The sequence below is a fragment of the Paroedura picta genome, chromosome 1 (assembly GCF_049243985.1).
Source record: "Paroedura picta isolate Pp20150507F chromosome 1, Ppicta_v3.0, whole genome shotgun sequence".
NCBI classification, from domain to species: domain Eukaryota; kingdom Metazoa; phylum Chordata; class Lepidosauria; order Squamata; family Gekkonidae; genus Paroedura; species Paroedura picta.
Window position 1 is genome coordinate 169,191,761 of NC_135369.1, and position 24,855 is coordinate 169,216,615.

The 24,855-nt window shown below is 43.4% G+C and overlaps 1 protein-coding gene across 13 annotated transcripts in view; it reads right to left on the reverse strand.

The window, feature by feature from the left end:
* PUM2 (pumilio RNA binding family member 2) overlaps positions 1-24,855 on the reverse strand; it is a 78,260-nt gene that overhangs the window by 12,151 nt on the left and 41,254 nt on the right. For 6 of the 13 annotated variants that reach the window (XM_077311550.1, XM_077311560.1, XM_077311528.1 and 3 more), the window contains exons 8-14: positions 24,336-24,458; positions 22,521-22,663; positions 17,875-18,013; positions 11,916-12,059; positions 10,227-10,508; positions 7,118-7,354; positions 931-1,198 (exon numbers count right to left, since the gene is read on the reverse strand). In XM_077311550.1, coding sequence (XP_077167665.1) covers positions 931-1,198; positions 7,118-7,354; positions 10,227-10,508; positions 11,916-12,059; positions 17,875-18,013; positions 22,521-22,663; positions 24,336-24,458 — 1,336 coding nt within the window. The remainder of the gene's footprint in view (positions 1-930; positions 1,199-7,117; positions 7,355-10,226; positions 10,509-11,915; positions 12,060-17,874; positions 18,014-22,520; positions 22,664-24,335; positions 24,459-24,855) is intronic. The other 7 variants (XM_077311604.1, XM_077311541.1, XM_077311533.1 and 4 more) reach the window with 3 other exon arrangements.

A 24,855-nucleotide genomic window follows, 5' to 3' on the forward strand; every position in this document is an offset into this window, starting at 1 on the left:
TTCGGTAGGAAGAAATCAGGACAGACAGTAAGTGACTAACCAAGTTTCCTCCTGATCTCAGCAAGAGGAAGCTTGCCCACCTCTGCTATTTCCATAGTAATCAGAGAAGTATTGTTTGAAGAGGCCCTTCGGCTAGTTCAAATGTCAAACATTACACGGATAGAAATTCAGTGCATTTAGAATAGATGTTTTTTATACATTGACCAAAGGGGTCTCAACGCAGCTGACATTCGCCTTCCCTTCCCTCTCCCCACAACAGGCACCCTGTGAGGCTGGTGAGCTGAGAGAGATCTGAGAAAGACTGCTCTGTGAGATTGGCACTTTCAGGGCTGTGTGACAAGCCCAAGGTCACCCAGCTGGCTGCACGTGGAGGAGCAGAGAATCAAACCCAGTTCTCCAGATGAGAAGTCACCTCTCCTAACCAAGCTGGCATTACACCAAGCTTAGAATCATAAGAGTTGGAAGGGATCTCCTGGGTCATCTAGTCCAACTCCCTGCACTATGCCGGACACTCACATCCCAATCACTCATCTACTATAACCTGCCACCCCCTTGAACCTTCACAGAATCAGCCTCTCTGACAGATGGCTATCAGGCCTCTGTTTAAAAATGTCCAAAGATGGAGAACCCGCCACCTCCCGAGGAAGCCTGTCCCACTGAGAAACCAGTCTGTCAGGAACTTCTTCCAGATGTTTAGATGGAGTTTCCTTTGGATTAATTTCATCCCACTGGTCCTGGTCCGTCCCTCCGGGGCAAGAGAGAACAACTCTGCTCCATCTTCTACATTGGCAGCTTTTTAAACACTTGAAGATGGTTACCAGACCCCCTCTCAGTCGCCTCCTCTCCAGGCTAAACAGCTTATAGATGTAGTGGGAAGGAATTGCTTATTTCCATAAAGCTACTCTGTCTCACATTGTCACAAATGCTTACCTAGAGCCATGCTGGTCTCGGGAAAACTCAACTATGTGTCCAACCAGGTCTCGCAGCTGAAGGTTAGGAAAGCGATTATTTCGGAAATCCTCCAGTAACCGGCTACGTCCAGAGGGCATAATGTCAGACCTACTGTAACGAAGGCGCGAGGGAGGAAACAACTGGCTGCTGGAACTAAAGAGACTGGAGGTGCTGGCTGCACTGCGATACTTTGCTTCTGCTCCGGGTGCTGCGGAGATATAGCGACCACTACCATTGGTCAGTCCTCCTACAATGAAGCAGCTCTGTCAGTAAGAATTTTAAAAGGTTCTATAAATACTCAAGTTATAACTAGCACTAGGGAAGGATAGAATTATAAGGAAGTGTCTTTTCACATGCCCTTTTCAAATCTTACTGGTGGCTGGGGAAGCACCAAAACGGAGACAGCGCTAACGTGAAACAAGAGCCCCGCGCCTGACTTTTCAAAATCAGTGCGGTTTACACCAAGGAAACGTAACCTCTCAGAAGCTTGCTGTTAGCGTCAGGCCAGCCACGTGGATTAAAGCACACGTTCCAACTACCCCTTTTCAAAGTCTCTCCGAGGATCATGTCACCTGACCGCACATCCTCAACTACGGACTAATCCACGGCTTGTTACTTGGGCTTGCCTCCCTCTAAAGGGGGCTTTGTCTTTAATCTCAAATGCTGCATAGGAAATATCTGAGAACCCGGAAAGGGAATCAAAGTTAGGCTTAAGAACTATTCAGGCAAAGGTTCCAAAGCTCAAACTGCTATCTTGCTTTGCCGTCGCTTCTCTTGAAAACGCAGGCAGATGCTTCAATGATTGCTTTTAAACTCACAGGACACCTTGCCTCTTTCCCTAACAGAACAGCAGCCGGTGGAGAGAACTATTAAGTTCGCAAACTTCCTACCAAGACTTTTAATCACGTTTTACGTAGCCGGTACTTAATCCATCAATGCACTACATACAGCTGAAGCAAACTGAGAGAGATTGTCAGGCAAGCATCGACTCGTTTTACCTAGCATGGAATCAGCCCTAGAAAGCAATGGGGTCAAGCCAATCCAGAGCTGACTGCGTGGGATATTAAAGTATGGCAACTCTAACAAATGCTTGAAATGTAGGACAGGGTCATGGAAATGGGGCTTTCCTGCCTGCCCTTTCCTGATGTAGCCCTGGGCACTGCCCCTTCAAAAGTATTCCTGAATGACAAGGACCCGAGAATGATATGGAATGTGGCAAAGGGCTGGAAAGAAGAATCCACTGAAAGTGCTTCTCCCCCACCCCCTCCCTCCCAACATGACCATTGGTGTGGATCCAACCCATGGCATAGCACTTCAATATAAATGTTTAAGAAGTGAATGCTTGTTTAGGAGGAATGAGAAGTGAATCCGGACTACAAAATCACACTGCAAAGTCTGCTTAACATGAATTTAGGTTACAGCTGGTAAAGTGTTAATAAAAACATCGGAATAAACTCATGAGATGGAGTTCATAAATTAATCTGAGTTAAAACATAGCGCTATGTGCTACGTTGTTAGATACTATTCTTCAGCATCATGTTTCAGAGACACTAAAGAAATAAATGATAAAAGTTAAAAAAAAATTCACATTAGTTTTGCATTTACTTAAACATCCTGAGAAAAGAGAGGCACATAACGAAGAAACTTTGCATGTCAGACTAGATCCCAAAGATTTCTTCTGCCTTCTTTTCTGAAGACGAAAAGAATAAAATAATCCACTACTATTCTGGATGTTATCCTACAGTGCAAAAGGAAGCTTATTCTGCAATGGTATTGATATGAACATCTAAATATTGATTGGAATCTGGGAATATCATTAACGGGGAAGAGCATAAAAATATTTTCAAAGCCACTAGGTGGCAACCAAGTTAAGAAGAGTACAACATTGCCATCCCAGTGTTTCAAATCTAAAAATCTGTATTTTTTAAATCTGCACAAAAATTCCTATTTCCAGCCGTAACAGTGATGAGTGTTTTTGATAAACAAAAATTTGGTTCCTATCCACTTTATGGTTTTATCAGCGCACACAATCAAGGCATAACAGATACATTAGGAACATCTTGCACACTTCTAAAAAAAATAAATAGAATCCACAAAAACAAGTAGTCATGCTGGTCTTCAGACTTAAATTGACTAAATTTAAACTCGGTAGCTAGCTCAGATTACTGATCAGAACAAATGTTCTATAATCGTTTGCTTAGGGATATAAGCCATTTTGTCTTGCTGATCTTTTTTTTTTGGAAAATTGTCCCTGGAAACAATTTTTTCCTCTCTTGTTAGCATTTGATGGCTATTGGTACAGCTGACTGAATGGGGGTGTCGTCTTTTTCTTAGCTGCCATATTCTATAGCAACTCTTGCTTCCATTATTTTTTTCTTTAAAAAACATGATATCAAATAATCACCTAATTGACATTTTTACCACTTCTCCATGAGAAATTTTTTAGAATAGGCTTGTGTCTTTCTAAGAAAAAGAGTATTCCGTCAGTATGCGGAAGGAAGGCAATGATTAGAAGGAGGAGGCCACAGCAGTTCTATACTGGTGCAGGTGGGGACAGGGAATGCAAGGAAGCAGGGAATCATCCAAGGGAAGTATGGAGGGGCAACCCATAAACCGGGGGCAGAGAACAGAGCAATGCACAAAATGAGAGGAAGTGGATTTATATCAAGATGGGTTCTGGAGTTATCCTGGAATGACCACTGATCTCCAGACTACAGAGATCAGCTCCCCGGGGGGAAAAAATGGCTGCTTTAGAAGGTAGAATTCTATGGCATCACATCCCATTGCTTGCTTCCCCCTCAGACCCTATACTTAAATAAGGATGAGCGTGAACCGGCTCAGAAGCCAAACTTTGGCACGAACTTGGACTAATGTTCAGAGAAGGCATCTTTCCCGAACATTTACCCAACTCTTGAACGTTTACCCAACTCTTGGTTCGGCTGTTTGGGGCCAGTCACTTAACCCTTCACAGTTTTGCTCCCCACCTTGTAAGAGAGGGGAGCAAAATCAAATGGTTAAAATATGTCTGGCAGCTATTTAACCCTTCCTGGGCGATCCCCACACCCTTTTCTCCTGCCCAAAGGAAGCCGTGGCTGGGAGAAAGGGGGAAATTGTTTCCTGGGTAATTCTACCCCTACTCACAGGCCTCAGCAAACCATAGCCGGGAAACAGGTGGGACTGAACTTGATGGGCCAGTCTGAATGGGGCCCATTCAGTTTGGGTTCTGGTTTGTGAGTCACCCCAAACTGCCCTGCTTATGTTTGTGCCCAACCTTTTTATGTTTGTCCCCATATACCCAGCAATTTCTCAAGCTGGCGTTGGCAACCACACTTGTAGCTGGATATCCTTAACTTGAAAAAATGTTTGGGACCTTTGTATTTCTTCAGGATTAGGAATTGGAGAACAGAACCAAACCCTCCAAGACCATTCCCAGCCCTTTTGGGTAAAGGGGAACAAGGCAAACATGCTTCTTCTCTGTCCTTTTTTCCCCTTTGTGGAATCAGTCTCTTGCAAGAGGCAAGAACGTTGTGCTCTGTGGGTGGAAATCCTTCCATCAACAGCAATGGAGCAGGGGTAGTCAAACCTGTGGTCCTCCAGATGTCCGTGGACTACAATTCCCATGAGCCCCTGCTAGAGTCTGCTGGCAGGGGCTCATGGGAATTGTAGTCCATGGACATCTGGAGGAACACAGGTTGACTACCCCTGGATTAGAGCCACGGTTGGCACACAGAACAACTTTGGGAAGGACCCAAAGTCCAGATTTTGAAAACTCCGCCTTCAACTACTTCTAAAGTAACATTCTATAGCAGAGCTAATAGTTTTGCTCCTGTATGAAGCCTTCAATAATAAAAGCCATTAGCTGCCACACAAAAATGTGATATTGATCTTATCCCCTCACCTCCTGAAAGTACAGGAAAGTTATTAAACAAATCAACTAGGGCAGGGGTAGTCAAACTGCGGCCCTCCAGATGTCCGTGGACTACAATTCCCAGAAGCCCCTGCCAGCATTCGTTGGCAGGGGCTCCTGGGAATTGTAGTCCATGGACATCTGGAGGGCTGCAGTTTGATTACCCCTGAACTAGAGGCTTCTTTCATCCGGAGACTCAGTCTGGGCCATTATTTTGCAGAACACAGTCTTGTTAATGCACTTGTCATTTAACTAATGACATGTTGCATTAGCTGTTTGCATGCAAATGTCCAGCCTACTCATTGAAAAGGGCTTTGGCAGGAATCTGTGCCAACTCTTCTGCTCTCAAGGCAATGAACTGCGAAGGTCCTTTTCAGTCTCCAAAAGCAGATCATCATTTTATCGTTGTTCACTGTTTGACAAAACCACATATAATAATAATTTTAATTAAATTATACATCTGCTTCTCAAAATGTGCATGAATCCAGACTTCTGTGCTGGATTCCTAATATAGAAAGATTACTTTCATTCTACTGTGTGTGTGAATTCTGAGCAAGCACAAAAAGCCATAGAGTCAGGCACTTTTATCTGTACAATTTCCCACACAAATACCGATTCTGCTTTGTATGCAGACTATTTTGTTAAATATTGTATTTATGTGCTGTGTACTGCGACATCTCTTGGGCTCTTGCTTGTTCAAGCAGATGTATCCTACGTGCCATTTGCTTTCTGCACATGCTCTAGATCAGCGGTTCTCAACCTTACCTGTGCTGTGATCCCAACTTTGGCGGCAGTGTGTGCGCGTGCAGGCGCACAACAATAAAGGCAGCGTGGAGGCATCCACTGCCATGGCGCCGGCGCCTCCGTTGGCCACCAGCTGCCGCCTCCTCTGTGGCGCCCAATAACCTGGCAACCCCGGGGAAGGGGCCAAGTGACCCCAAATGGAGTCGCGACCCCAAGGTTGAGAACCACTGCTCTAGATAAAAGCCACCGACTTCAGCTTTCTGGGAATCACAACTTTTGTTTTTTGAGAACAGTGGACTGTCTCCTTCAACTCTGTCCAGCTATGTGTGAAGCCTTTTCCATTGGAGGAATGCTGTTTGGGACAGAGGAAGGCTCTTACATGTAACTAAGCAAAGTGGTAGGATACAACCTGGCAAGTTCTTGAGCTGTTAACAGCTGTGAAGATAGATAGGCTTGAGTGTTTGACGAATGCTTAGCATGACCTCAGAGACCAGTGAAATTACTAAATAACCTGATGGGCAAAGGCAGGACTTCTGTGCCTCATGAAGTTCTTGGTTCCTCCCATGACTGGCAGAAGAACAATGTATTTTTAATTTGTGCAATTTACGTAACCACAAAAGCTAGCCTTCACTGTTGTAGACATTGCTTGACTGCAGCAGACAAGTTTCTCTTCCTGTATGGCATATCCTCAACCATAACTTTGACCTGCTGTTCAGCTATTACTTGCAGGGATATAGTCACATGCTTGGGGGGGGGGGCGCCCTGGGACCTGCTACCTTCCCCATTGTGGACAGAAAACAATGTCTGATCCAAGCTGTGATCCACAATTACATGGCAACACCTTTTAAAAAAAAACCACACTGTCCTTGGCTCAAACGCTTCAGTGCAAGCAAAATTAAATGCAAATATTACCGATGCAGTAGGTGCAATGGAAACATGCATTACAAACTCAGCACTGCTGCCATTTCTCCTCGCGCTATTATTTTTGCCACCTGCTTCGACAGTGTCTTCCTGCAAAGGCATTAACCTGCTGGCTGAACTGTGAGAACACTGACTTGAGCCCTTCTTTAACAAAGATTCAAAAATCTTTTAGCGTTACCATGCGCCAAACGTTAGCCTAAAGCTGACTCCGTCAAAGCAGACACACATTTTAACACAGAAACAGGAGAAAAGAAAAAAACCTTCACCTGCCAAACAACTACGCACGTCACAAACTGATCCCCCCCCCCCCGCCCTTCCCCTAAGTAGCAGGCTTCGTTTTTTTACATTGCAAGTCTGGAGGGTCTTAAGGGAAAACTGCTGTCGCTCCAACAGCTGATCGCTCTCCACGGTAAGGTCAGAAAAAAAAAATCGACTGCACTGAGCAACTCGATGGGACTAGGCCCGCTACACAGTATCGTTTCACTGAAGAGGCAAATTGACATATTTAACTCAACATAAAAATATTTATACACATATATAAATACATATACACACATACATATACAAACAAAAAAGGGCGTTGGATTTTTTTACCTAAATGCAAACTGGATGAGGATCCATGTGATGAAAGTGATGGCGGTGGCGTAAGTGAATGTCCTGGCGTTTGGCTTGGCAGAGGCATGCCTATTGGGCTTGGAGAGGAGGAAAATCCCAGACTATTGTAAAATGGCTGCCCTATGGGTGCTAGGCTGCTACTAGATCTTTTGTACAAGTCAGAACTAGTAGATAGAGACTCTCTCCTTGTGGCACTACTACTTGCAGAACTGCCAACTGAAGAAGAAATAAAAAGACCCTATTACATACAGTGTCAACCAAAGCAAACCTCGCCCCAACCTACAGCTGGGCAATAACAGATGTGAGCACAATAATTATAACAAGCAAATCATTCTAGAGACAAGTACGGTGGTAACCACACATGCTTTAGTAAGTCACAAAAAAATGAGTACAAGCATTCCTCATGGGGAAGAGGGGAGGGACTTTAAGGCAACTCCCGAGTCTCGATGCACTCAAGACTTGCTAAACGTTTGTCAAGGGTCCAGTGTTGTGGAGTCAGGCTTTGTGGACCAATAAGTCAGGTATGTTGTACTGCATTCATTTGAACCAATGAAACTGATCATTAAGTTGAACTTATTTCTTTCAAACGGTCCATCAGTTCTCTCCCCCCCCCCCCCCAAGTTGAGCTACTGTGGTAAGGGCAAACCCCAAGATGCTGGTATAGACAAGCTACGGGACTTGTTCTGCGTGAGAAGCTCAACAGGGAAGATATTCTGCTTCACCCACTGCACGGTGGCTGCTACAAAAATCCCACTAGAATCTGCGCCTCTCAGTAACATACAAACCAACCACACAGTCTCAGAAAACATTCCTGGATGTAAACAGAAAGGTTCGTAGCATTTTGAAGGCAAGTCATAAAAAGATATGGACTGCAAAGGCTTAGCAGATCAAGTAAAATAAGGAAATGGGATTTCTGCGCAGAGGACAATGTATGGACTAGAAGCTCATCAATATATTTCATACTGGTAGCTTTAGAAAACTTCAATTATAAAAAAGCTGTGCAACAATGCTGAGAAAGCATCTATCTAGTGAACTTACAGAGACACCTAGGATATGGCATCACTGTTTAGAGTGAGTGAATATCCTGAAATTTATTGGGAAACAGGATTTTACTGGTTTAAGTCAAATTTCCCCCTTCCCTGTTGCACTCAATTAAAACTACTGCAGGGGTCCAAAATAAGTGCCATTCACTGTATCAAATCACATAAAACACTTTGATCCCCAGTTTGACTAAGCACAACACAGTTTTTGTTTGGAAGGATCTTTTTTCCTTTAGCAAAAGGAAAAACATTTTTAGCTATGTTTAGCTATCCTTTATTATTTAGAATCTCATTGTAGCATGTTCCTGAGTAGCAGTTATTAATCTGTATCTGCAGAAAGAGTTATGTGGTATCTCAAAGTGGCACATTTACCTCTTGGCGCAATAAGCCATTGGGTTGAAAGTATCATGAATCAGGGGATTTTTTTTTGGCACTCTTAAGGTATATATATGGTGCAGTAATGTGCTATGAAGCTCACTGGAGGATCCTGAGCAAGTCACTGTTTTTCCTACCTTGGAGACTTACTTCAAAGCTAGAAATATATAGATCTTGGAGAAAGTGCATTAAAAATAGGGAAAAGTAAGACTTTAATCTAACTTTAAACCTAACGGTAACAAATCAACTAATTTCTAGATTTTTTTTTAAGGAAAAGGATCCATACCATTCTAAAGATTGAATTTAGCTCAACATGTCTTTGTATAAATACAGCAATAAGTGGGCACAGGCTTTAAGGTATTAGGGACTTTAACGGATATTTTTGTAGTCATATAGGAGTTGCTTTACCAATACTAATTTTGAAATAGGCTGCCTAGTGACTAGAAGACTGTATAAACAAAATTCGGAACCATGCTGAAATACTGGAGCAAGTCCTAAAAGAGCTTGGCATAAAAGTATGTTTTCATATCGGATCCTATGTCATAATGACAGAAGGAACAGTTTCCTGTTTAAAACATTTTAAGCTCTTCACATTAATGAAGTGTCTTTGATGCAGTAGATTCTGCCAGTCTGCTCGTTTTAATTGACATCTTTACCAGGTGAAACAAAAGATACTGTAATACCAAAGGGGAAACTGAAGCATTCTAACGTGCTCTCCTAAACATTTAAAAAAAATTGTTTCCCATGGGACATTTTCCAAAGTTAAGGTGTGCAAGCTCACTTCCATCAATTGCAAAGTGCACAGAATTGTGTGTGCTTTACTCCTCCTTTGCGATTAAAGCAACTACCTACTGACTAGTCTCGTGTGCCTCACCATACGGCAATAATTTGTTCAGGAACATACCAATTTCTCATTCCCATTTGTGATTTTTAAGGGGCGATATATATTATTTATATTCTATCAGGGTGTGTGGGGGGGAAAAGCAATACTGAAGACTTGTACGATAAAAACAAAACAAAATGACAATTTTTAAGCACGTCTGAACAGGAGCCACTCTTTTAAAGATAATGGAAATTCCATTATGTTGAAAGTTTTTGGAGAGATTAACAGCTGAGGTAGTGGCAAAAGAAAGCCTGATCTTTGCCCAGAAGCAACAAGTGCTTGTAGAATAAGGTGGAAAGAAATATATTTTCTTCAATTCTCTATCACTATAGGGAGCCCCAATCCTGGGTGGGAGGGTAAAGGGCTGCCACAGATGTAGCAGGGGAGACCACAGGGGTTTCTTGAGGAAGGACATTCACTTCCTCACCTCCATTAACAATTGTCCCAATCACTGATGCGGCTGGGATGAGGGGAGCACAAGAGGGGACATCTCCTGCCCACTGCTCAGACAAAGGCAGCCCTCGTTACACTTAAAGGACATAAGTACAAGACCAACTAATCACAGAAACAAAGCCATTTAAAAAGAAGCCCAGAATGGAAACTGTCACAGTCACTAACACACTCAACACTGTTCCTCATGTGCAAGGCCTAGCGGGACAAACTACCTTCCCTCCAACTCAAAGTGTAACCATCATTTCAAATTAAACAGGAGATTCAGTGACTAGGAAAACAGATCTCCTCCCCCCCCCCCCCCCCCGGTCACAGCAACTCACAGAAAAAATCAGCTTACCTGATGATCCAAATCCACCAAGTGCTGAGCCAATAGCAGCACCTAAAGAACTGCTGCTTCCAAAACCAAGGGATGTATTTCCTGGCTGGCCAGGACCGTGAGAAAAAAGTGAACTGCTCTGGGAGTTATTGGTCAAAGCATTGTTGCCATAGAATGAATTAGACTGCAGATTACTGTTTGTTTGCTGTTGCTGCTGTTGTGGTTGGGCACCCAGGGGCCGAAAAAGCCCATTTGTGGCTCCTGTAAGATTGTTTGCTGTTCCTCCGGCTGAGGCTGCTGCAGCTGCAAGACAATTTATTAAAATTAAAAGGTTTATATCCCACCTTTCCTCGTGGTTCAAGGCGGCTTATATAAAACCAACAATAAAATAGCAAACCCCAAATCTCTCCCCCCTCACCTTAAAGGACCCCAGCCAAACCCTTGGCAAACAGGCAGGCCTTGCAGCCCTCCTGGAGATCTCCAATGGAGGAGCCCTTCACCTCTTCAGGAGGCCCATTCTATAGAGCAGGAGCCTTGATGGAGAAGGCCCAGGTTCTGGTCAATACCAGACAGGCCACCGCAAGTGGTGAGATAGCCAACAGTTGGCTGTCTGATGACCACAATTGGCACACATGGACATGCTGAAGGAGATGGTCCTTCAACTAGCATAGGACTGTAAAGCATTTTTATTTAAAAAAAAAACAGGTTACTATTTTCATGAAACCAAGATAAAATTCTTACTGTAAAGAGGAGGGGAAATCACTATTATTACAGTATCATGCTAATATACTGGAGTAAATTCTGAAAAGCTTGCAAGGTTTATTTTAATGTTTGATCTTATGCCAAAATGACCAAAGCAGGATTATTACTTTTTAGCCAAAGGATTTTCAGTAAAGCTGGACAAGTCTTCTACTCCATAAGAAAGCACTGTTTAAGAATGGTCAGTATATGCTAAAATTTGACTGCCTCTCATACATAGATAGAATAATACAGACGCACTGGGAAACCAATATGGCAATAAAAAATATCCACATTGGACTTATATAGAGTTGTCTCTCTTCAGTTTCAGTTATTCTTTAATTCAGCCCCTGGGTGCTCCTAGCTTAACGTTCCAGGCGTTCCTTAAGCTAGGAGTAGCAGTTGTTACAACAGTCTTACTCCCTATTCATTATACTGTAACATTTGATACACCATAATGGTATCCCAGTGCCCTATTACTTGCCTTGTGTCTGGTCCTTCTATTCCATTTTTGTATAATAAATTTAGGCAAAGCAATAAGTCGGACAAACAGCAACTTTTGCTCTTCCCAACACTTCCAGGATGTTGGCTATATATTGCTAGCATGATATCTGCTGCTAGCCTTTGCTGGACACAGTCACATGAGGGCTGATTCACAAAGACACTTCACATAATCTCATATTCACCAACCTACAGGGAACCTGTGGGGAACAAGGTTCCATGTATCCCCCATGTTGTATGTAAACCGCCCTGAGCCATATGGAAGGGCGGTATAGAAATCAATCAATCAATCAATCAAATAAATAAAATAAATGGAAGGGATGCAAATCTCAAGAGAAATTTCTTATCGTTATGTGGGGGAAATATGAGCAGGTGTTTCCTTTAAAGTAGCACTAATTGGAAGAAGGCCCAGAAAAGGAACAGGGATGCTTGCTTCCCTATTGGCTAGCATCCACTGTCAGATCAACTTACCTGCTTGTGCAGCTGCAGAACTGATGATCACAGGTGTCGAAGCCACCAACCTGACAGGTGCTCCAAGTCCAGTTCTGGCTCCAGGACCTACCACCAGGGCACCCGTCTGATCGTAATAGGCAGTGGGGGCTAACACCTGATAGCCTAACCAATACAAAACATACACTAGTAAGGTTATTAGTTGGAGGAGGAACACTGTGTTTTGGATTTACTTGCATTTTCTAGCAGCGAGCCAGGGTATCTGCTAAGCTGTCCCCCAAAGCTGAAGAATCATTTCTATTCCATACCTGAGTCTCTGCCAGATTTTCCCCCATCCATAGTTAGAATGCCCAATATGCGGCTCAGAGGTGGTTTGCCATTTATCCACCTAGCTAGCAAATGGCCCATAGATTTGCAAGCGATGGCACCTGCCCGCCTCCCTGGTGGCCTTTTTAAGTCAGGAGAGAAAGCCAAAATACTGTTCTTCCTCGAGCACTACAGAGAGACTGCTGTTGTGTGAACTGCCTAAAAGGGATACGAATGATAGAGCTGTGGCATTTGGATAGATAATGAGGGGGGTGGGGGTGGGGGAGCGGCATGCAGCCCAAAATTAAGGGGTTGGAGGGGGCTACTCCCAAGTCATAGTTGCCGTTCTAGTTCAGCTCATTAGCATCATGGTATCCAGAGTAGCGCTCTTGTAATTTTTAGTTTCATAATAAGCAGCTCATGACCACAGGGGGGCTTTCCCTGTTTGTTTAAACAGGCATTTAAATGGAAAAAATGAAGATAGCCTCCCTACTGAATCCTTACATGTTTTATTTTTTGATATATATATATATATATCACTTTCAACAGCCACTAAATCTTAAACAAACCCCGGAGCAGAAGTTCTTGGTGAGTACTGTCCCGAATGTACATTAATTGTCAATTTTAAGAGCCAAGGAGATTGACTCAAACGTGATTAAGCCTACCGTATACCCACAATTGGCCCAAAATCTGGGCATGATGTGTTTCTTATCTCAGGGGATAAAAATGCCTTAACAGGCAGCAGGCTGCAACACAGACATTATACCATTTTCCAGTCTTTTGCCTGCTTAATATAGCCAATGTCACTTTAATCTGCATGTGCATTTACAGGAAGCTTGTATCTACGGAGTAATGCAGAGCTGATTTACAGCAGCACCTTAAACTGACTTTACATAGCTCTCCCACAGGAGATATAGCAGTCCCCTCTTCTCCTTGCTTCAAAAGGTTACCCATTAACCGGGTGGTAGCAGCCTGCATACACAGTCCTGGAGAAGAGCTGGGCTGTTAGATCTCTCTACAGGAGATTCATATGGATCTCCCCATTTGAGGCAATGGCCAGGTGCAATGTTCTGTGCCTCACCCAATGTCAAGGTGAGGCGATCACGCAGGTAGCAGTGAGCGCAAAGGAAACGGCAGATCATGCCCAAGCAAGCAGGGGACAGAGACACATGTAGGCAATCTAACTACATAACATCTGTCTGATATCATATAAAGGCATCATATTACAAATGCATTCATAAAACTAGACTGTGCTGTTCTGTTCTACTACCTTCACTACCATTTTCACATGCTAGCAAATGGCCAGGCTTTGACTGCACTCTGCTTTACTGTTCTTCTGTAAAGAATGCAGAATAGATTGTTAGAGGATAAATGTTACAAGCAATACAACAAAAAGCCCTTTACAGATGAGCATTGTACTTACAACATACTAAGCATTGGATGCACAAGCCACCAGTGATGACATGGTTATCACCAGCATAGGAATTACTATGCATCGAATTCTTTTCAGAACGCAAAGAGAGTCATGGCAATATGTAAACCACCTAGGAGGGAATTGCTGCCAGAGGGGTTACTCAAATGTGGTGTGGGATGTTTGGGTCTTGTCTGTGTCTCAAGCTAAGACTCGGGTCATAGATCCAGAGGTCTGAATATTTTTATTCTTGAGTAAAGAAAAGATACACTATATTATCTTATTAGCAGAAAATCTCATTTTACAAAAATAAAACAGGCTCTAGCATCCCCCCCCCCCAATATCCGGGCAGTTTCACCGAGGCCTGGTGAGGCCATGGCAAGGCTGCTTGGGCCACAGGCCTCCTTACTTGACTCTTTGAGCGGCTGGAAGGCGGAGAGGGAGGCAGTCAGGGATGGGGTGCCCCCTACCTGTTTGGTTCCCCGAGGACCAATCAGGGAGGTGGAGGCAGTTAGGGGCGGAGTATTCCCTGCATGATTGGTGCTCCAGGGAGAGTGACTCCCCAGGGGCCCAATCAGGTAGGCCCAATCAGAGTGACTCCCCAGGGGCCCAATCAGGTCCCAAATCCTCCCACCGTCCCTGTCTGGCTTTATTTATGGTGCAGTTGCTTGCTACTGGACATAACAGGCTTTAAAAGTCTGAAATCAATTTAATTTAGAAAACTGACACTGATGTGAAATATGTAATTTGCTCAATCTTCTAGAACTAGCATTTATATGCTGTTTAATATATTAGCTCTAGTTATCCTAGCACAAACTGGCACAAAACATGAACAAAAATGTAAAGCTGACATTTTGACAGTTCAAATATTTATGAAATACCAATTAAACAACAGGAATATATTAGAATATATTTGAGCAGAGAGAATGGTGCTCAACTGCAAAAGGTGGATTCCAGAAAGCTCCTGAGTCTTGACTCTCTCATGGACTTTCTAGTACCCTAAGTCAGACCACACAAAGGGGTCTCTCATCTTTATGGCAACTGTGCTCCTGCTAAGAGAAACAGGCATTTATTTCCCATGGCTACTAGAAGAAGCTAGACTAAGTGATCTAACTGACAGGGAATGAGTAGATGTTTTCTGGAGCAAGTTACAGGGCAGGAGTGGCCCATTCCTAAATTAGAGTACAGTAGCAGTATAATCCTGACTTCTGCAGAGTGGAAGAACCTCACTCCTGCCATTACTATCAGATGATGCTACGGTGCAACAAGAAAAAAAAATAAAGCTGACGTTTATTTAAGGGTGATCTTCACTTGGTGACATATCTGACTATGCTGCCAGTCAACTTACTGGAACTCCAGCCCACAGGAGCAAGGAGCACAGAGTTTTCCCTCAGCAGCATTTCCCAGGGTCGTGGGATCTACATGGGTCGAAAGGTTGCAGTGGGAAGAGAGTGAAACTTTCCTCTACTGTCAGCAAAGGTGACATCTGTCCATGCTGGATCCAACCAAAAACATTTATTAACCAAGCACTGCATTGCAGTCGATGTTCTCAAGGAGCAAAAATGAACTGGTCACTCTCTCTACATCTAATGACAACTTGTAGACCGCATTGAGTATATTAATTTGTTTTAAACTTGCTGAATAGTGGATGACCATGAAGTCCCTCCAGTAATTTTACATAAAGCAGCATGTGCTGTTAACTCTCTTCTACAAACCCTTCAATCGCCTCTTATGAAATGCTCTGATAAAAAGTCACTATACCTTCTTTTAAAGTTATTTTGAATCATTTGGTATTCATTTGTAAGGATTGCCACTCTAGTTATGTGCCAGCTGGGATGTAATCTGCTTCAGTCTTCTTTTTTATCCCGAAGATCCACAGTGAACATACTTAAAGATCAAATATTTTAGTCACAGTTGTTTGCTGTGGCCCTGTCAGTCCCCATCAAGGTTCTAACGGTACCAAGAATGTAAACCATCTAATTTCCAACCCCCGCTTCACCATCAATTATCTCCATAATGGTCAAAGCTCCACAAATGCAATGATTGATAAAGGCTATCAAACTCATCAAAATCTTTGCTCACTATGCTTTTTTAAAAAAATAGTGCAAATTTCCCTCTCTTCCTCAGCATCTAATTTCCAGTGGTCAGGAAAAGAAAAATCCTCTTATAGAATCATAGAGTTGGAAGGGACCTCCAGGGCCATCTAGTCCAACCCCCTGCACTATGCAGGACACCCACAACCCTATCGCTCATCCACTGTAACCTGCCACCCCCTTGAACCTTCACAGAAATCAGCCTGTGATTTTGAGAAGACAAAAATAATTTCCTTCCACACTTTGTTTCTGACTGACACACTTTGCAATAAGCTGCAATCTCCTATGGTGACCATTTAAAAATCTATAAGGCTTCCCACAAATAAAACGATGCAAACACTGTTATTTCTCGAACTATAACAAATATGTGGGTTTAAAAAAAAAACATTCACCATATTACATGTGGGAGAGCTGTGTTAAGTGTGTATTTGGGAATACTTGCTCCATGAGATTTGATGTATTTGGGGGCATAAACTAATAAGATAATAAAGTATGAAGCTATATTTAGGGTTACGAACTGATTGCCTAAATACTTGAGAATACTCCAGACTTTTAATGTCAAAAGCTGTGTTAAGGTTTTGTTTGCGGTTTAGAATGGAGTCCAGGAAATACTGCAGAGCAAATAATAAAAGCAAAGCTGCATTATTATTATTATTATTATTATTATTATTATTATTATTATTATTATTATTATTATTATTATTATTATTATTATTATTATTATTATTATTATTATTATTATTATTATTATTACTATTACTATTACTATTACTATTACTATTATATGCTGTGGCTCAAGGTCAAGTTTCTTGCCAGCAATCTTTGAGTGGAACAAAGTTTAGGCACCATCAGAGTGATGCTGATTTCTTCTTAGCCTTGTTCCCGAGTCAAAAAGTCACATTTGCTCCAAGCTTTGCAGAAATGAAATCCGTGTCTATTTCAATTCTTGGTGAAATAACACTACTGTCCACTGTATGTAGCGCATGCCTGTGTACTTGTTGTCCAGCAGGTGCCTTTTGGAAGTCATCACTATTTGTTGGTAACCTGTTTAACTGAGTACCACAAACAGAGACGGAGGATCCAGAATCACACACTTGTGTACATAAATGTGTAACTCTGCAGTTCTCAACCTGGGGGTCCTGACTCCCAGGGGAGTGGATCCCCCTTTCAGGGGGGTCGCCGAGGCTGCTGCCTTGAGGACCTAGCAGAAGGGGGTTGAGAACTGCTGTTGGTGGCTGTGACCCAAAGAGGGTCGTAGGGTTGCGCGAACGCTGGCAAGCATGGAAGGCCAAGGCAGCCAGCTGTGCGGAGTGGTGCCAGTGGTGTGCCAGCCAGCGCCACCCCTCCCCTTCACGCCGCTGACTGCCTCAGCCTTCTATGATCACCAGCGTGCATGCAACCCTACGACCCCCTTTGGATCCTCCCCCAGTCAAACCTGTACACACATCCTAGCTCAATGCTCACCGTCATCCGTGTGCTCTACATAAAAGCACATTTCTCCCTCGTGGTTTAGAATTTAATTCCAATGCCACTGGCCATTCATGGTCCCAGCTGTTTAAACCAGGACCACGATCAGCCCTGCCTCACAGAATACACTCTTAGGCAGTGGTGCCCAACCTTTCTGAGGTTGGGGACCGGCAGGGCATCGGGGCGCGGCCCACGGGCCCTGCCCGCGCATCGGGCCGCACCCGCACGGGCGCGGCCAGCCCTGCTTCCCTCTCCCCGCCCTCCCGCAGTAAGAAACTTCCCGGGCCGCAAGCTTGCGGCCTGGGAAGTTTTTTACTGCGGGGGGGCGGGGAGAGGGAGCCGCGGCCTGGCGCCATGGCCTTCGCGGCCCGGCACCGGGCTGCGGCCCGCAGGTTGGGGACCACTGCTCTAAGGTTTATATTTTATTGGTATGTTTAACTCTTGGGGCAAACATACGATTCTTTTTAAAACTTTAAATAAAAACGCAAGGTGGCATTCGATGATTCGCATGGTGAACCTCTGATTTAACAAATCCCGTTAAGAGTAATCATTTTTGTGGCGAGTCAGAATTGTAACCGGAAAAAAAAACACACAAGCACATGATAAAGAGATCACATCCAAAGAGTATATTATGAACACAACAGGACTTTAGGAAATTTCATCTCAGAGCTATGCTTCGTTTCCTTAACTCATTGTTATATACCTGGCATGCCTGTGGCAAGACCCTGACCAAAAGCCAAAGCTGGATTTGTTGCCGCAGCTGCTGCAAGTGACTCTGCCTGCTGCCCTTGCTGACCCTGATTGGGAGTAAGCGGGCGCTGACTTCCTCCAGTACGAAGAACCTACAAAAGACCAACGGGGACACTATTTGCTTAATACCTGAAGGACAACATTAGAAATCATCAAAAGGATGGCACAGAGACTGAATGCACCTGGGGCTGTATTATTCTTTAAAAGGTATATGCAGGAAAATGTTTACAGCAGGCACAACAACTTTGATGGCGTGGAATTCAGAACGGCTAAACAGAAGTGCAGAAATAGCAAACATCCCAGCAGAAAAATATAGCCCAGGTATCTGAATAATCACAATAATGGCTTTTAAAGATTAATTACAAAACTACAATGACTGATAAACTGGGATTGGGACATCACGTGTTTTTGTTCCAGCGCTTCCTTTCACCGCTGTTAATCATGGCTCATTGTTAAGGTCTCAGGTCACAGTCAAAACAAGCCGACCGAGGCTCCTAAGTTAGGGTCTGAAGCTGGTTTGGAATCAAGGTTTCCAATCCTGTTATGTCTATGCAACCTGTTTTGTGTTAACAATGGTAATTGGGCAGACATTGTGATAGAACATTGCGAAGAGTGATTTGGAGGGGGTTGAAGAGGCAGAGGGAATTAATGTGACGCAAAGAAGGTGGGAACACACTTCAGCGGACAGCCCATTCCCAATCTCATGAATTCAGTTAAGGACCATCAGGTGGCATTTCTGTACTAGCTTCTGGCCTCGATAATGTACATTCATGCACAGATCTTTTAAAACCCTCATGCCCCATCTCAAGACATAGGCTTGAAGAAGAAATATAGTTTTTCTTCCCTATTAGATGTTCTGTTTGAGAGGAAATATATCTTAACTAGCTGTCAATATGTTACGATCAGGTATCTAGAAGAAGAAGAGTTGGTTCTTATATGCCGCTTTTCCCTACCAGAAGGAGGCTCAAAGCGGCTTACAATCCCCTTCCCTTTCCTCTCCCCACAACAGACACCCTGTGAGGTGGGTGAGGCTGAGAGAGCCCTGATATCACTGTTTGGTCAGAACAGTTTTATCAGTGCCGTGACGAGCCCAAGGTCACCCAGCTGGCTGCATGTGGGGGAGTGCAGAAACGAACCTGGCATGCCAGATTAGAAGTCCGCACTCCTAACCACTACACCAAACTGGCTCTATATGGGTTAAATAATGATTCTAACCAACGATATATAAAAAGCAAGCTCCCAATAGCTTTTTATTACTTGTCTTCGTGCAACCAGTGGGTTTTAATGGTCATTCAATCAGCTAAGATCTGATACAGACATAGCATTCCTGATCTAATAATGTTTGAATTGTTTGCATGTGAACTCTTTTCCCTTTAAAGTTAACTATAGTGCACTCTTAAGTCTGCACTAAGGCTAACTCTTGGTTGGTTAGCTCAAACTAAACTTGGCAAATCAATAGGATGAAACAAAGACTAAGCCTTACCTAAATACAGTCTTCTTTTCCAACTCACCTCTGAATCAGGGGTGGCCAAAACTGTGGCTCTCCAGATGTCCATGGACTACAATTCCCATAAGCATGCAGGGACTCATGGGAATTGCAGTCCATGGACATCTGGAGAGCCACAATTTGGCCACTGCTGCTCTAAAGAATAAAGAAATCTTGCCTTATAGTCCAGATAGTCTGGGAGAGGTGACCTCTACACTTGTCTTAAACACGCTAACCCCTGTGATTACCCTTTCTTTATACTTTCTTTGGACTTAGCGATTGATCATGTTATCTAAGGAGCTATTACAAAGGTAAGAATCAAGTTCTCTATATTTCTGAAAGTAATAATGCAAATATGGCAAAGAGAAGTTGAGGATTCTGTGTTTAAGAATGTCTCAATCCCTTTGATTGTTTCACAGAAAGACTGTGATGGTTCTTTTTTAAAAAATGTGGTTGGTTCCTTTGCTCTACCATGCTCAATTAAACCTTCACGTGTTCAGTTTTGCTTCAAGCATTACACATGGAAGAGGAACACGGGAGTTCCATGGTTTGAAGCTGGATGGACCTAGTCAGTTGGAGTTCGGCTTTCTGTAAAGTGGTATTACAATTTGGATCTACTGTGTCTATCTAATGTTGTAGTCCTTGGAAGCCTGTAGTCCTTGGAAGCCTTCTTAAATACTGTGAAGTGCTGTGAGAAGAAAAGAGATGGGAGTCTTGGGAGATCCCCCCCTTTCAGTTCAGAGTTTTCTTCATCTTGTTTCTATCAGGTCTTTTACCAAGGAGTTCCATAAAAACTCTGCAGCTCAACAAAATCAGTCAGGTTAGCCTTAGATCCATACCCCAATTACATACTATCCTTTTAAGAAATCACACCAGAAGTAGGACATGGACCTAGCTTCTACCTAAAGGCTGCTTGTTCCATGATGCATCAGTTAGAAAACCTATAGTGAGAATAGACTTCCTCAATAATTATGGCTTGGGACCTTGAGGCATTTGCCTAGAAAATCCTTGTCTCCTATTTCAACAGCCCAGGTGTATGCCGGCCTTTCAAGAACTGAAGTTAAGGATGAAGCTCTTAGGTCACAGTTCAGGCATCAAGCCCTAAACCTAAGGTGGCATCTATCATGATAATGTGATGATTATCTATAAGCATAACCACAGAGAGAAATCAGCGAGTTGGGAGGTAGAATTTATCAAGGGCTATGTGCAGCATCCAAAATCAACGCTATCATTTTGGAGGATACAAAGTGGTCTACCTACAAAGAAGAACAAGAGACTGGTATGCAGAAGGAGCAGACTGACAAATGAAGGCAGAGGATATCTGGATAGCATTGACATGGCAACTTGCTCTCCTTCCTTGGTCAGATTGAGTTGAAGGATTTCAATGATGCTGGCCAGAACGTGAGGAGCATATTCCTGGGAAAAAGTCAATATGGGCTGGTTTCTTTCTAATGTTCCAATACCTCCCTTTCTTCATCCTTACAAGTCAGAGTGAGCCTTAATTCTCTGAGGAAAGAACAACATAGTTGACTGAATTCACATTCTCTGGGATTGGATCTGATCTATTATATTTCTTTTTCCTTTAAGCAGAATACACAGGATTCTTGTTTTGGGAGTGTTCTCTTTCGATTCTGCTTACTTAATATAGGAGCAAATCTACCTGAACACGGCAATTCATACCCTCAACTGCCTACATTTTGTGAACTCTAGGATCCTTCTGAGTGATCTGCTAAGGGCTTCACTGTGTTGTTCATGCCAGGGGCTAAGAAAGCAGGACAGGTCAAAAAATAAATCTGTTGATATCTGCTGATGGGACATCAGGAAGTAAGGAAAATAATCAAACTGAGATTTCGCAGAGGTATGTTTTTAGATCTGGGCATCATCCAAACTAGTAGTTTCACTGAATGGAACCATTTAGGTAAACACGTCAGATACAGATGTTTCTTTTATTTAAAAGGAAGCCTTGACAAAGGTGTGTTTTTAGAGAATACCTTTAAAACATATCTTACCAGTAGCAATAGGCCATCTAACGTAACTGAGGACTACCACTCCACTACATTTTGTCCTCTCCATAATAAGAGATGTAGAGAAAATTTTATACCAAGACTTTTGACTGACTGCCATGGAAAATGAAAAGTCTTTTTTTGTGAGTGGGGCAAATCTGTCACCTAGACAATGGCTTTGTTTGTTGTCAGGATTTTGTTTTCAATATTGAAACAAATTAGCATGTTAATGTGTTCACCATCTTGAGTCACAGAGATCATTCGGATGTGTCGTGAATAGGTTCAATGAGCTTCATGCTCCAAGTAACAACTCCCTGACTTTGGAAAGCATAGTGAAGAAACAGTTGTGTACATCTTGGGGCATTCTTGGGAGCATTACCTGAGGTTTCATGGCCTTGCACTTCAAAGACTGCCATGGTTTAGAACAGCGGTAGTCAACCTGTAGTCCTCCAGATGTCCATGGACTACAATTCCCATGAGCCCCTGCCAGCATTTGCTGGCAGGGGCTCATGGGAATTGTAGTCCATGGACATCTGGAGAAACACAGGTTGACTACCCCTGGTTTAGAATATTGCTGCAGGCTCCTTCACAGCTGTTGTTAGGTAGTGGCCTGCTTCTGCCCCTCTGAAGGCTAAGGAAAGTAGCTATGGTGACCCTTGATATACTCCCAAGGGTGTTTTATGTGGTGGCTGCCCAATTTCCTCCAGATAGGGGCTTCAGATGGAGGCTAGGTAGGGCTGTTCTGTAAGTGTTCATTTACATGTTCACAAGTGCAAAGCTCTCCTGGAGTGTGCCTTCTGTAACCATGAGGGGAACTCACATGGAGACTGAAGGGAGAGGCCCCTGATCCACTGGTTCAATAAAGACCCTGCCTTCCACAGACTTAGGCTTTTTAAAATCAGGTGAGGAGCTTTCACAACACTAGTGGCCCTCTTCATTGGAAAGGACATTGAGAACTGCTGATCCATTTGAAAGTCTAATGAACGTCCATTTACAATCTACAGTTCAGCAAGAAAAAGAAACGTGGAGCTCTCGAGCAGGCTACAGCACCAACTATTCACATGGCAAACTGAACAAGTAGGCAGAGAAATGCCTTTCAAACCAATTTACCTGCTGCTGTCCCTGCTGTGCCTGTGATGCAGCCTGCTGATTGGCTGTGTTGTTAGCGGCAGCTGCTGCTTGCTGCTGAAACAAATTGGCCGGATACACTCCCCAAGGAACACCGTAATACTGAGGAGGAACCACTGCTGGGCCTGAAAAGAAAACCCGCGGGCATTTTGGTCTGCTGCACGTCATTTTGAAAGTTTGTATGAATGGGACAAAAAAGAAAAGTCCTGACTACAACGCAAACTTCAAATGTTAAAATGCCTAAAGGGATCAAAACACACGCAAAAGTACTCATATTCAGCCCCCCTGACAAATAAATAGCTCAGAACTCATTGTATCAAATCCTAGTCTGAGATCTAGTGCTCTCCCTTGAGGCAGGAAGAAGACTGAATCAACAGGACACAAGTCAGGTGAAAGGAAGTGTGTGTGTGTGTGTGTGTGTGTGTGTGTGTGTGTGTGTTTTGGGGGGGTCTTGTTCCTGCCTCCCTGGAGAACAGACTGGGAAAACCCAACAAGATGTCCTCCACTCAGGGGGAGAACTCATTCATTGTGTCGAATCCGATCAATGCTCCAAGATACTAGGTATCACAGGGGTCCCAATTATATCAGGACCATGCAGCAGGGGAGCGTGGGATTTTTGCCCTGCCACTGAAACAGCCTCAGGGCAGCATTATTTGTCCTGCGGGGGGCTAGATGCATGAGCACTGAAGGCATCTGCATCTCTCAACACAACAAACAATGCCCCTGGGGCTATTTCAGGGTAAGGGTATATGGGGACGGGGAAGTCTTGGTCCAGATTGGGACCCTGCAGCACTTCTGAATTGAGTTGCCACACGAAACTTGCAGCTGGTATCCTACTGCAAATACCCATGCTGAATACATGATAGATGTAGTTTGGCCCTAAAATGCAATTTAGTGTACAAGCCTTGCTTAAGAAACCCATTTATCCTGATGTCTGAATATAGCCACTGATAATGTCAGTAAAACAAGACACTTAATGAAAATTGAAGCCAAGTGTCCAAGTGCTAACCAATCATTCAGAGACCTTTGCATTAACAGGCCTGAACACTGGAAACCGCAACTAGATGTCCCATCTCAGTCTACATGCGGCCATTTCCATCTTAAAAGTACACCCCCCCCACATTAATAGAAATCACTCCTATGAAAAATAAGGGTACTTAATTTTCTTCTTATCATTATTAATATTAACTGAATTTTCATCCTGCCCTCCCACAATATACAGGGCGCTGTATAAAACGGGTTAAAATTATCATGGCCAGATAATGCTGATGTTTCCTCCATCACTTTCTTTGGGCTCCCATTATGTCCCTTATGCCGTTTTCCACAGATAGGAAAAAGCTAAGCCAAACAACTAATTCCCTGCAATTCCCTTAGCTCTGTTAGGGGTAGGGAGACAGAAGGTGAGATGGTCACTCTAACTGAAAAGCTGTAGGAAATAAGAGCAATTCCATTATTTAGTTAACAAAATCATATCTGAAGCCCTGACATTGGATAGCCAATCATATGAAGTGTTCTTGGACCAAAGTCTTCATTAGGATTACTATTTCCTTACATCTGATATCATTCACAACACGACATTTGAGTCACTGCAACAGAAAAGAGTGCAGAAAGTGTACTGAGACGATATATATACTCAAGCTATTCTCATTCAGATACAAGCAAGGCTATTCTAAAACTTTAACTGCTCCTTTTTTTTCCAAAAGTGCCAGCGGTTGGACGAATGACGCTGGTTACATGAAAAGGTCTCCAAATCAGGCGTTTCCAAAACAAATTATTTTGGCAATAGCGGTCTCTTACCTGCTAGCGTGGCTGCTGCAGCTAAGCCTGCTGCAGTATATGGGTCAGCACCTGGTGGCGCAGCACTGATAATGTATGGGTTTGGCACAAAAGCAGCTGGAGCCAAGCCTGCTGAAAATACACCTGTTACAGTAACAAAAGGTTCAATTTCACCAAAAACAAGCATCACATATTCACTGTCATAGTCACTGGGATTAAACCAAGCAATCTTTAAATTGACTGGGCTCAGAAATTCACACAACCTACACTGGACACGATCTCAAAGGAAACACGCTGGGGCTAGAGATTATTCATGTTCTGGGAGGGTTGGGGAGGTCAATTCCTGTCCTCCTAGCCTCAAAGCCTGGCGTTGTCATGGCTGCTTGGAAGGGAGGGAAAAGCTGGCGCTGGGAGATTAGATGCCCAAAGAAGGAGATTCCCCAGTCCAAATTTCATTCCAGAAAAATACATTGTTAGGTGCTCTAACATCTCCACTTTCTTGAAGAGATGCTGGGGGCAGCATATCTTCCTCAGTCCCAAT